We start from the raw sequence: 11,889 nt of genomic DNA on the forward strand, positions 1-11,889 counted from the left end.
TTGCTGATTAATTTGTAAGATGTCATTCAGACATTATGTCAAACTCCACTGTATGGTGACACTATCTTCTGGTAAATTTGGCTAGAAAATCAATGCTGTGTGTGTTTCACACAGTACTTATAACAGCACGCTAACGTTAGCTACGATGGCATGTTAGGCTAACTTTAGCGGAGTTATGCCAACACTTCTTAAACACGACAGTTTAAGATCTGAATTTTGTGTTGAATTAATGCCGAAATAAAGAAAATTTCCCAGATATTAGTAATAGGTTTCGTAAACGTTTGTGCTATGTTAATATAGCTGATACAAACAGACAAAATTTTGCATTGCTATAAATACAAGTGAAGTTTGGCATGACGTTTACGTTCACCGCCAAATTATATTCATTATTTAAAATCACATTTATTCTGTAATCATATTTAAATTGCATATTAAATAACAATAAAAATCTTGACTTAATTTAAAGTTGTGGAGATTGCACAGAGTGGCTAGGCTATTGCTGTCTGCACAATGTATGTTTTAGTGTAGAACAAACAGAAGATCTTTAGACTAAATGTGTTGATAATGTCAAACAATTAGAATATATTCTGACATTTGTTTGCTATCAAACGTAGCCTTGAACACTAAGTAACATGTAACATTAGTGAATATATGTGAAACCAGTTACCCCAGTCTCTCCAAACACACACACAGTTAACACTATTATTATTTTTTTAAATCATCATATGCATACCTTACCTACATGATGAGAGTGACTTGTATGTTGTTTACTGCAGCTAACAGGTACATATGTTGGAAAACTCCTATAATAAATTGCTTTACTTTGTCTGGCTCTTACATTGGACGTTTTTGTCTTCTGCACTGTTGATTAATATATATTTTAATCCATTATTATAAATTATTGACATCCCTAATTATTAATGTTCAAACCCTATTTACAGTAGTAAAAACTAGTATAAAACTGCATTTGCCTGTGTGATGTAGTTAGTACACACATTATATGATATGTGTACTGTACCCTGGTATTCTCTGCCCCTACAGAGCAGCAGTACTTTGACATTGAGAAGAGGTTGGCGGAGAGTCAGGAACAGATCCTGTCTGTCACGAGAGACCTGCAGACTCATAAAGAGGAAAATAAAAAGCTCAGTGAGTTGAAACACACACATGCACACACACATATACATGTGACATTTATAAAAATGTTCTTGTGTTTTGCCCAGTTTGAATGGAAAGGGCATCAAAAAAGCTTTGTTCTTGCTTTAATCTCAGTTTTCCATCATTTCATTTCAAATCCAATGTGCTGGGATCTTTAACTGTTACCACATAGTATTAAGGAACATATATCTTTGTGTGTGAGTATTGTTATGCTTCTCCTGCCCAGATGTAGAGCTGAGCACTCTGAAAGGAATAGAGGGAGACACCTCTGAAGATAAACCACCACAACAGGTACCCACACACCTCAAGAGGACGTAGTGTTAATGATGACATCACCTAAAAAGTATAAGGTTTTTGTTGATGTTCTTATAATCAATCTGCAGTCCCTTTCATTGTCTGAAACATAGCTATTGCTTGTATCAGAAGCAATGAGTAAATGTCTTTTTTAAATACATTTTGAAATAAAAGGAAAGTACCCTAAATTTTGGATGAAACTGTTGATCATATTGTGTTGACTGTTGAGAAGGGGCATCCAATGATGTCAGTGAATGTATTGTATTACTGGTATTTGATGTTGTAATTTAAATGATGTGTAACATGAAGCAGCTTTGTTTAGTGAAGAAGTGATGAGCAAATGTCCTTTTATTGCAACAGTTGCCTGTTTTTCAGCTTTGAAACATAGTATGAGTTATTCTCAGACCACTGTTGATACAGAGGTGTAAGTGCCAGTCTATGTCTGAGATACAAGCATTTCATTTGAGATTATACTTTTTTTGGTATGAATGGAATTATACATATAGAGCATACAAATGCCTGCTACCATTGACAGCGTGTGTGTGTGTGACTGCAGCAAACCAAAGCCAAGTATGAGATTGAGGCAGAGAAGAGAGAGCTGGCCAGGTTGCTGGAGAAGAGAATGCAGGAAGTGGAGAACCTTACTGGTGAGTTCAAAGGTCCACACATAAACGCAAACAGTCTAAAGACTAGGACTGTATCCAACTAAGTCGGGTCTTCAATGCGAATTTTCGACAGTTTGTTCTTTTTCTTTCTTTCTTTTTATACTATAGACAGCATAGACTGTCAGAAAATCGACTGGCATGAATTTCAGTGATGATTTTACTGCCACATTAACATTGGTAATCAAATGCAAAAGAATGATAGGAACAAATTTCTGTGAATTAAAAATCAGTAAAAGACAGCTGAATATGTTGAAAGATTTAGAATTAGAATCAGCTTTACTGGCCAGGTGTTTTGGACACATGAGTTTGACTCTGGTACAGTGGCTGTCAGTGTGTGTGTGCACAGCATTCTTCTGTAAAGCAGCGAATAGACAAACAATACAAGGCTGAGAAAGCAACAATTAAAGAAAAATAATGTGCATTAGGAAAAAGTACAAATAAATTACTTATAAATATAGAACTATATATACACACAGTGTAGATATACAACAGTATATTTACAAGGTATTGCACTGAAGATTGTCGTTCTCTTAGACAGTCATGGGTTAAGTGTTCATCAGAGTCAGTGGGGGCAGGTACAGTGAGCTGGGTCAGTTTGGATGATGGTGTTGAATACCAAGCTGAAGTCCACAAAGAAAATTGTGAACTATTTAAATTGACTATCTAATTTTGGGCTGCCATATGGATTTGTCAGAATAACAAGACAAGCAGCAACCTCTAGTATTTCTGTTAAAACAGTGCTCTTATAGGCAGTTTTTATTCTGAGATATGGTTGTAGCCTAGTTTACCAACAAGTTTGAGCTTCTCCTGCAGCTAACCAGTATGTTATATTTGATTTATAGTTTCTCATTGAAATGTTAAATGACTATGTGTTGTACTTTAATGGAGATGTGTAAATAAACCAGACTCCTATAACATTAGGCTATGCAAAACCAGCTACATCACAACAGTCTTTTGTCTTGTAAAAGCAGACCACAATGTTTGAAAACACTTCTGTAGTACAAATCCCACCTTTATGTGGCTTGTCCTAGTGGGTTTTATCCTTTTCTCCTTGTTCTGCAATTTGCTAAATAGATCTGACCTTAATGTACAACCATGCATCAAACAGTGTCACCGTTGCTGCTTAGCACACCAGAATGAGGAGAAGACGATGATGAACTGGTAGGCTGGGGCTGCCTTCGATAGTAATGCACACTGGCTGACAAAAAATAAAATAAAAACAAAGGCTTGACTTGAAGAGTTTCAGTTGACTGAAGTCTCTTGACTATAATGACTCGACTTTTTGACTGTTAGAGGCCATCCCTACTAAAGACACAAATCTAGAAGCACTTTGTTAATAGTGCAAGTTGTACCTCCATCAATACTCATTTTAGGCATCTGATTATAGTAGTAACAGTTTTATTTATGTCCCTTTTGTGTGTGTGTGTGTGTGTTTGCAGAGGATGTGAAACGTCTGAATGAGAGGTTGACAGAGACCAACAAAACCAAGATGGAGCTGCAGTTAAAACTGGATGATATACAGTCCTCTGATGCTTCTGTACAGGTAAACACCAGATTTCACAGAAGTCACTACAGCTCTGGGTTGTGTTCACAGGGACATTCCTTAAGCAGCAGTTTTTCTAATGACCACTGGAAAATTATAATGTAAAAAAAAAAAAAACAGTTTAACCGCTAATGTACGTTATAGCACCGGGAGAAGCGTATGGAGCAGGAGAAGGAGTTGCTTGAGAAGAAGATTGAGTGGTTAACTGCAGAACTGAAAAACAAAACTGATGAACTGCTGAACACCAACAGAGAAAAAGGCAAAGAGATCCTGGAGCTGCAGGGTAGTCTGAAGAACAGCAACGAGCAGGTAACACACAAATGTATGAACTGAGCAGGTTTTTAGTGTGTGCACAAATATACCAGTGCTGTCATTATTGTCTTACATCTCCTGTATTACTAGTGACAGTGGAATGTGATGTGGGAAATGAATAGACAAGATTAATACAGAAAGTTTTTCAAATCAATATCGCAAATGTTTGTCTGTACAAGCTGATGTTCTCACATCCCCTTTCCAGTTATCTATACTCTATATAATATGTATATTCCTAAATGTCTGAGATGAGGTGTTACTCCTTACAGTCTGTCTGGCAGATGATATGACAGATGACAAAACACTGAAACTTTCACTCTTCTTCTTTCTGCCCTGTTTGGTCAGGTTTCATTGAAATGCCACAGTGCTGATGTCTCTGTACTAACCTTTCTGTTCAACAGGTGACCAGACTGGAAAGTCAGCTTGTTTCTCTGAAGGAAACCAGTGAAAGCCAGAGTAAAAGAGCTGAAGACCTCAACAACAAACTGAAGCAGGTACTGTAAAACGCACTGGTGTTGTTCTCGAGGAACAGACTGTTTTTAGACAAACCAGCGAAGGTTTAAAATAATTCTTGTTTTTGTGTGCACATAGGAAAGCTGAGGGTCCTCACATGAAACACCCCCTAGTCCTCAAAATGGACTGTAGACTGGTTTAATGCCATAGCTAAAACTTTAGTGCAATACTACAGTGATCACAAACATGCAGTCACCTTCCTTAGGAACACTGAGTTAATACAGACTTTATTTAAAAGGTACCTTAACAGAAATGTACTTTAATTTTGGTCATGTTTTTTTTTTCTTTTTTTTTTTTAGTAGGCAAAAAGAGTAGGCTGCTTATTTTTACAGGATAAAAATATTTATTGCAATGGTTAAACATTAGGACGCCCCAATCTGATACTAAGGTTGCAGTTATATACTGGTTTCATGGTGTGAAAATTGACAGTTATCATATCATGCACATTTGCTTATTACAGTATTGGAGAAAAAAAGAACACTGTGGGTACCTTTCTTCTCCAACTGACTGTCAGACTCCGCAACGGGTGTCATATGCACAGATGAAGCAGACAAATAGCAGAGAGGATGAGGCTGATAGTAAACCAAACGCCATCCACCAAACAATAAATTAAAATCAGCAGCGCAGCATTACTTTAGATATACCAAAAACAAACACCATCCCTCCGTGCAGTATGTCGTTTATTATTGTAATCCGAAATGATAAAACCTTACAAAACTTACAAAAGGACTTGCACTGATCCTGATGTGACCCCAGAAAGAAACACACCTGCAAACTTTCACAGCTCACATAGATGAGCGTGTGTGTGAGTGATCATCTTTTAGAGCATTGTGATGGCATTTCTCACTATTGGCAGAAGTTTCATAAAGCTGTCAGCTGAGTACTTGAGAAAATCAACAGGTTAATCCCTAATCAAAATAATCAGTAGTTGCACTTGGATACAAAATGGTTCAGTAGAGCTGCACCTCAACCAGCTACAACAGTCAGATACATGAATGATAGGCTGGTAATGTAAAGATATAATGGTATGTGTATACATACTGTATATATTTTATATTGTAATGTTTTTCTGCATTGAATAGCCTACTTCTACTTTTAATACGTTAAGTACATTTTGGTGGTAATACTTACTTTTACTTGACATTTTCAATGCAGGACTTGTAACAGTAGGCTACCTTTACAGTGTGATAGCAGTACTTTTACTTAAGGATGTGAATACTACTTCTACTGTTGGTGCTACCATGCAAACTAACATGCTTTAGTTATATAATATTATAGTTATATGCGTTAAAAAAAATCATGTTTATAATTCAGTTTATTCTTTAGGGTTAATCTAGCTCTGCAATTCAGCTCAATCACTGGCACTGTCACTTGCAATTAAAAAGCTGCTCTGTTTTTATTGTAACTGATAACAATAATAATAGTAGTAGTTGTAGTTGTGTAATACTGTGAAAGCATGATATTTTCTGAGATGGTTATCATACTGTGAAAACCGCTGCAACCCAATCCAATACCAAGTACTGGTATCAGTTGTGTGTCTCTGTGTTGTCTCCACTTTTCTCTCCAGGCTAAAGATGAGCAGAGCTCTATGGAGGAGAAATACCGCAATGAGCTCAATGCTCGTGTCAAGCTTTCTTCACTCCACGAGGTAGGAATCGCTGCAAGGCACCAGTCATACATAGATTCTTTAAAAAGAAAGGTCATTTTGGTATGAGCCACTATGAGGCCATTTAATGCGTTCCACCTCACTGTGACATACATTTGGTCATCTGCCCACATCCTCAAGGACTGAACAGGGCTTCACATTTGTAATGGCATGCTGTCAGCAGTGGTGAGTAGGTTAGGAAATCAAATATGTTACTGTTTACATATTACTCCTGAAAAAGTAATAATATTACTTATTATCCAGTATGACCTGTCATATTACTGCCTTGGCAGAAATGATGTACATCATGTTTAGATCTACAACAGCTACATGAAATTTAAACAAGCTTTTTAAAACTGAATCGTCTTATTGGTAATTAACCTTACTGTCAGCAATCAACTGTCACCCCAACTGCAAACAGTGCAGACATGTCTGTCAAGCCTGATGGCATATAGCCTATACAATAAAAATGGTTTTACGAACTAAAGTGTTGCTTGTTGTATAACACCACATTTATATTAGGTCCTCATAAGGTAACTGGAGAATGCAGCTTAAAATGTGTACGCTGCACGTTCAGTTTCTCTGTGCTGACACATCAGTCTTGGTGAAACTGTTTAATTTGTGATTTGAGTAACATTTATTCAGCCCTTTATTTCATTTAATCCTCTCTGGAATTCCCTCTGTTTATGAATGGAACAATGCAACGAAGCAGCCAAAACAACTTGTTGTCTGCTGAGGTCCCTGTTTTACCTATAAGCCAACAAGTGAGGTCCTCATTTTACCTCTAAATCAGTGAGTGTGTTTACACTTGTAATGCTAGTGCCTGAGGTGTGAAGACACTGACATTTAACAGTAATGAGTGACAGTTCTGCCTCCCCCCACACGTTCTTAGAACTTGATTTTTTTTACTGTACTTTAGTGTCAAAACGTAGCTCTCAGAACGCACCTCCAAACTGGTCAGGCAGTGGAAACAAATGCAGAACCTGTGATGAGCGTTATTTGGCTTGACACATTTTGTTAGGTTCCTATATTGGAAAAACCCCTTACGTGTGCCTGCCTCTGGTCCTTCGTCCTACTGCAGTGGCCTGATGTCTGTGTTCTTCCTGTAGGGGGCAGCAAAAGATATGGAGTCCAAGAACCAAGAACTGAGCAGAGCAGTTGAAGAGCTAGGCAGGCTGGTTAAAGACACTAGTGAAGGTAAGACTCCAGGTTTCAGTTGTCTTCAAACATACAAAATGTGTGCACTAGTAAATCCAGCTGATAAAATGAAAATAAAGGCTGACTGCTCTCTGCCATTTTGTCCTGGGCTTGCTTTTCAGTTTGAAATACTGAATCTCTACATGGCCATTGCTCACGCTGATCGTTCGTAAACCAATGAACCTGGTGAAATGTGTCCCAACCGCTTTGTTTTTAGCTGTGTTTTGCTTACTGATTGTTCTAAGTGTATAATCTTAATATTATATGAAGTGTAGCTTATCATAATGACCCATGTGATTGATGTCACTGTCTTTGCAGCCAATAAAGCACTAGAGAAGAAGGTGTCTGAGGGAGAACAACTGAAGACACAACTCGAGGCAGAGCTTGGGGAGAAAATCAAGAAAATGGAGAAAGAGCTGGAAAACAGTACAGTGAAGGCTGCTGGCAAACATTGCTGTAAGAATACACACACATACCATATAGTATGTGAACCTGATCATTCTGTGTTGTACCTTTGTCATCATAGCCACACATCTAAAAAGAACAGCAACTGAGCTAAATCATTTACATCTATGGACAGACTGTGCAACTGTGGCATGATGAATATCTAAACTCTTCAAGATTACCCTGTGCCCCATGCAGATACTTCTAGTGAAGAGCAAACTCAAAATGTTTGAGTGTTTTATATGTCAGAGTAGCTCTAACCCACACCTACGGTCTTGTTTTACTGACAGGGCTCTATGTTTGCTAACGCCCGACTCCATTTAGCTTTTATTGATGTCATTAACCTAGGGGTTCACAGACGTTTTCCAGCCTACACTTTGAATGTTTGATCTATTCAGTGGAAGAAAGAACAGTATGATGATTTGTGTGTTACCTGTTAAAACAGGTTGTGTTTGTTCATAATTATAAATGCTAGTCTTTCCTCCAACTCTAGGTGTTAGTTCTATACCTCAATTTATTCAGGCTTTTTGTCATGTTTGTGATTATTTTTTAGACTGACGTGTGTGTGTATGAGTATCTGTGTACACACCCTTACCACCTTTATTATTTTGCTCCAGGTATGCCTTCTCTGACTGAGGAGGAGTTGGACAACATGTGTCCATCAGCTGCTGCCATTGCTGCGATTGTTAAGCCTGGCATGAAGTTCTTTGAAGTGAGTGCACTGACCCTTTAGAGTTCTAATATGGTTAATATCAATATCAAATTATTACCTAGACAGCACTCAGAGAGCACAAACCTCCACCAAGGCAGTTGCAGCTCACTTTGCTCATAATACCATTGCTTTAATACATGATAGTTTGACCCTCATAATATCACAGCTTGACCATGAAAACCTACCCTTGGCATTTCGAATGATGCTGATATCATTATTGGTTTGAAAGTTATTCAAGAAAACAATAAACATGAATAATTACTAGATGCCATGAATGGCTAAATAAATGTCCCATGCAGACTGACATAACAATGTGATGTGTACACACACCACCCAACAATGTTTGGCTGCTCTAAGGGCAAAGACACACCAAGCCAACATGAAAGAACTAGCAGCAATGAAGGCCGACAGTTGTTACCTAACACTCACTGCCTGTGTCTGGGCCAGTCAGGTTGAAAACGTTACCTAACACTGCCTGTGTCTTGGCCAGTCAGGTTGAAAAAATGGCACAAATGAGAGCGAATGGCCAACTAGCACGTATATTTTGCGCCTAAGTGAGAGAAATAACTCCCTACCATCAGGTGGTGATATCTGTATTCTTCATTCAGAAAGGGAAAGGAGGAGAGCTAGACTGCGGAAACAAAGCAGCTGTTGTTCAGCACAGCTGCTGTTTATAGCTACTTCTAATTGAGAATACGTCTGATAAGAAGTTGCAAATGACACAGCCGTTCTCTGCCCTTGGTCTTTTGGTTGTGGAAGAAGAGAAGAGGGTGTGGAGGCAAAAAAAAACAAGGAGAAACTGCACTATACTGCACTATATGGGTGAAAGCATGGATATTACAGTGACAGGTTGAACGGGCTTTCCTGAACATTTCTCTTCTCATGCACTGATTTGTTGAGCTCATCAACCAATCAGAGTGGTCTCTCTCTCACTGACAAGGCCCATTGCTCATCCATCGCTGTCTGGTTTGGCTCAGCAACCGAACAGACTCCAGTCAGGACTGAAGAAAGAATTATCAGTGCCAGCCTGCCCTCCATGGAGGACCTGTACACCTCATGAGTCAAAAGGAGGGCAAGATTTCTGCAGACCCCTCACATCCTCGACACAAACTGTCTGAACTCCTCCCCTCTGGACAGTGCTACATGTCACTGTACGCCAAAATAACCAGACACAAGGACAGTTTCCTCCCCCAGGCCATCACAGCTGACCATTGGCTGGGTGTGTCATGGCCTTAAGTGCTGAGTAGTGCAGTCATACACCTTTGTCACAAGGGGGCTCACACCCACAGTCAACGGCCTTTCCAAAACTCACAGTGGTGAAGAATTCCTGGGTCTGGATGATGATCCAGATCAGCACCAAAATCGAATGGATTGTTTTATACATTACCTCTCCAAAACGTTCATCCAAATTTATTCATTACTTTTTGAGTTAGGCTGTGAAGAAACCAGCCAACAAACGCTGGTACATCCAACACGGCGAAGGTAATAAAGATGTATAGCTATTTTGACATAAAGCACAGTATGCAGGGTCAGCATTTTTTTTATTATTTTTTTTTTTTTGGGAAGTTATGTTTGATAGTGTCATGCTTCTTTCAGATAGAATCATTGGGTATTTTTTTTCCAATGCCAACTTGGCTTTTCTTTGCATGGCAGGCTTTGAACATGCCATTCCACTTTTTCAACCTGTGCTGTCTCTAAAAATGACAACCAGTCCGAGGGCAAGTTGTACTGAAATCTTGTTAAGTGCATAGTTCAGACAACTGAAAAACCAGTAAACATGGACATAAATGATGCTGGATTTGAATTTCAAAACTGGCATTGCAAATATTTTATGAGAAGGGAAATCTGTTTAACATATTTGTGTTAAAATGTCTTTTGGCAAGTAACATTGTAAACCTACGTTTTGTTTGTTTACACGAGAAGTCATCAGGGCATCTTTAGCTTCCTAGATTTGGAGTTAAGGGGAAGAGTATATTTTGCAGTGTAAAATTAGCCTTTCTGCAACCTGACACACTATTGTTTTGTCTTTGAACAGCCATTTGTTTTAGCAATAGAAAGTTCTAATACTTCCTGTTTTTTTTTTTTTTGTTTGTTTGTTTTGTTTAGCTTTATAATGCATACGCTGAGTGTCAGATGCAACTTCAGCTTGAGAAACAGGAGACCAGGAGAGTGAGCAGAGTGCTGGATGAGATTGTCCAGGAGGTTGAGTCCAAAGCACCTGTCCTGAAGCGCCAGAGAGAGGAGTATGAGAGCATGCAGAGATCCATGGCCTCCCTCTGCAACAAACTGGAGCAGGCTCGAACGGTCTGGGATAGGATGCATCCTCATTAAGTCATGCATTTATTCACTTTTTGATTCTTGATAACATATTCCTATGTGTTGTGTCCTGCTTTGTAATTAGGAGATCTACAGTTTGCAGAAAGAGAAGGAAGAAGCCAAGCAACACTGTGATGCTCTGGAGAGAGACAAACTGAGGGCAGAGCGACAGCTAGACGATACCTCTGCACAGGTACACACCACTACATTCTGAGCAATATAAAACATACACTTATTCTAGCCTGATGATATTTGTTGTGCAGTGAATTGACATTATCTGCAGTCTAACCATCATGTGAATAAAGGATTAAAGACAGAATAAAAGGAGATTCATGCTGATTGGTGCAGAAGCTTTGATTCCTGCGTTTGTTCTTGGTGCAGGTGTGTGCGCTTCTGGTGGAGCTGGAGGAAGCCAGAGGTAATCAGGTGACCAAGGACGACAGCAGCTCCGCTGACATTTCCAGCACCTCTGAAGTTACTGGCCCTCAGCAGCTGTCTTTCCGCAGTGTGGAGGAGCTTCAGAGGCAGAACCAAAGCCTGCTGGGAAAGCTGAGGGAGCTGCAAGAGGAGAAGGACAGGCAGCAGACCCAAGTAACATCAGCACGGTAAGAAGAGCCTCTATATGAAATGAGTTAAATTTTGTTTTTGGAAAGTCAATCAGTAACAAATAAACACCAAAAAAGTAAAAGTAGAAGTAAATCAGATCACAAAGAAATGAAAAATGAGCACAAGGACAAATGACTTTTGGAAAATAAACAGACTAAAAAGAGAAGAAAAAACTAAAAGGAAATAAAAAATGATGAAAAGGGGTTATAAAGCAAGTGGCCACACCTAGATATAAAATGAGACAGAATGACCACAAAGACACAAAACAGCAACCTATAGGTGCAAAATGACCACAGACATGCAGTATGATTACAAAGAGCCACAAAACTCTATTTCAGTCTAGAAATGTTTCTTTGTAGGGGCTCGGTTCCCTTTACATGTTTATGCCTGGGGGCCCAGTGTCTCATGATCCTTCTGTGACCACAAGTACTTATGCTTCTGCTGGCATTAGTTAGGTTTTGCTTTAGACCAGGGGTGGCCAATTCCA

At 39.0% G+C, this 11,889-nt stretch overlaps 1 protein-coding gene across 1 annotated transcript in view; it reads left to right on the plus strand.

The window, feature by feature from the left end:
* The window catches only part of LOC109974728 (nucleoprotein TPR-like), a 49,172-nt gene that overhangs the window by 432 nt on the left and 36,851 nt on the right, over positions 1–11,889 (plus strand). Inside the window, exons 2-15 of the mRNA XM_020625079.1 lie at positions 1,025–1,146; positions 1,382–1,446; positions 2,006–2,096; positions 3,554–3,657; positions 3,802–3,966; positions 4,371–4,463; positions 6,050–6,130; positions 7,237–7,324; positions 7,643–7,780; positions 8,386–8,480; positions 10,587–10,784; positions 10,882–10,989; positions 11,178–11,401; positions 11,762–11,768. Of these exons, the coding sequence (XP_020480735.1) occupies positions 1,025–1,146; positions 1,382–1,446; positions 2,006–2,096; positions 3,554–3,657; positions 3,802–3,966; positions 4,371–4,463; positions 6,050–6,130; positions 7,237–7,324; positions 7,643–7,780; positions 8,386–8,480; positions 10,587–10,784; positions 10,882–10,989; positions 11,178–11,401; positions 11,762–11,768 (1,579 nt within the window). The remainder of the gene's footprint in view (positions 1–1,024; positions 1,147–1,381; positions 1,447–2,005; positions 2,097–3,553; positions 3,658–3,801; positions 3,967–4,370; positions 4,464–6,049; positions 6,131–7,236; positions 7,325–7,642; positions 7,781–8,385; positions 8,481–10,586; positions 10,785–10,881; positions 10,990–11,177; positions 11,402–11,761; positions 11,769–11,889) is intronic.

The sequence above is a fragment of the Monopterus albus genome, unplaced genomic scaffold, assembly GCF_001952655.1.
Source record: "Monopterus albus unplaced genomic scaffold, M_albus_1.0 scaffold345.1, whole genome shotgun sequence".
Lineage (NCBI taxonomy): Eukaryota > Metazoa > Chordata > Actinopteri > Synbranchiformes > Synbranchidae > Monopterus > Monopterus albus.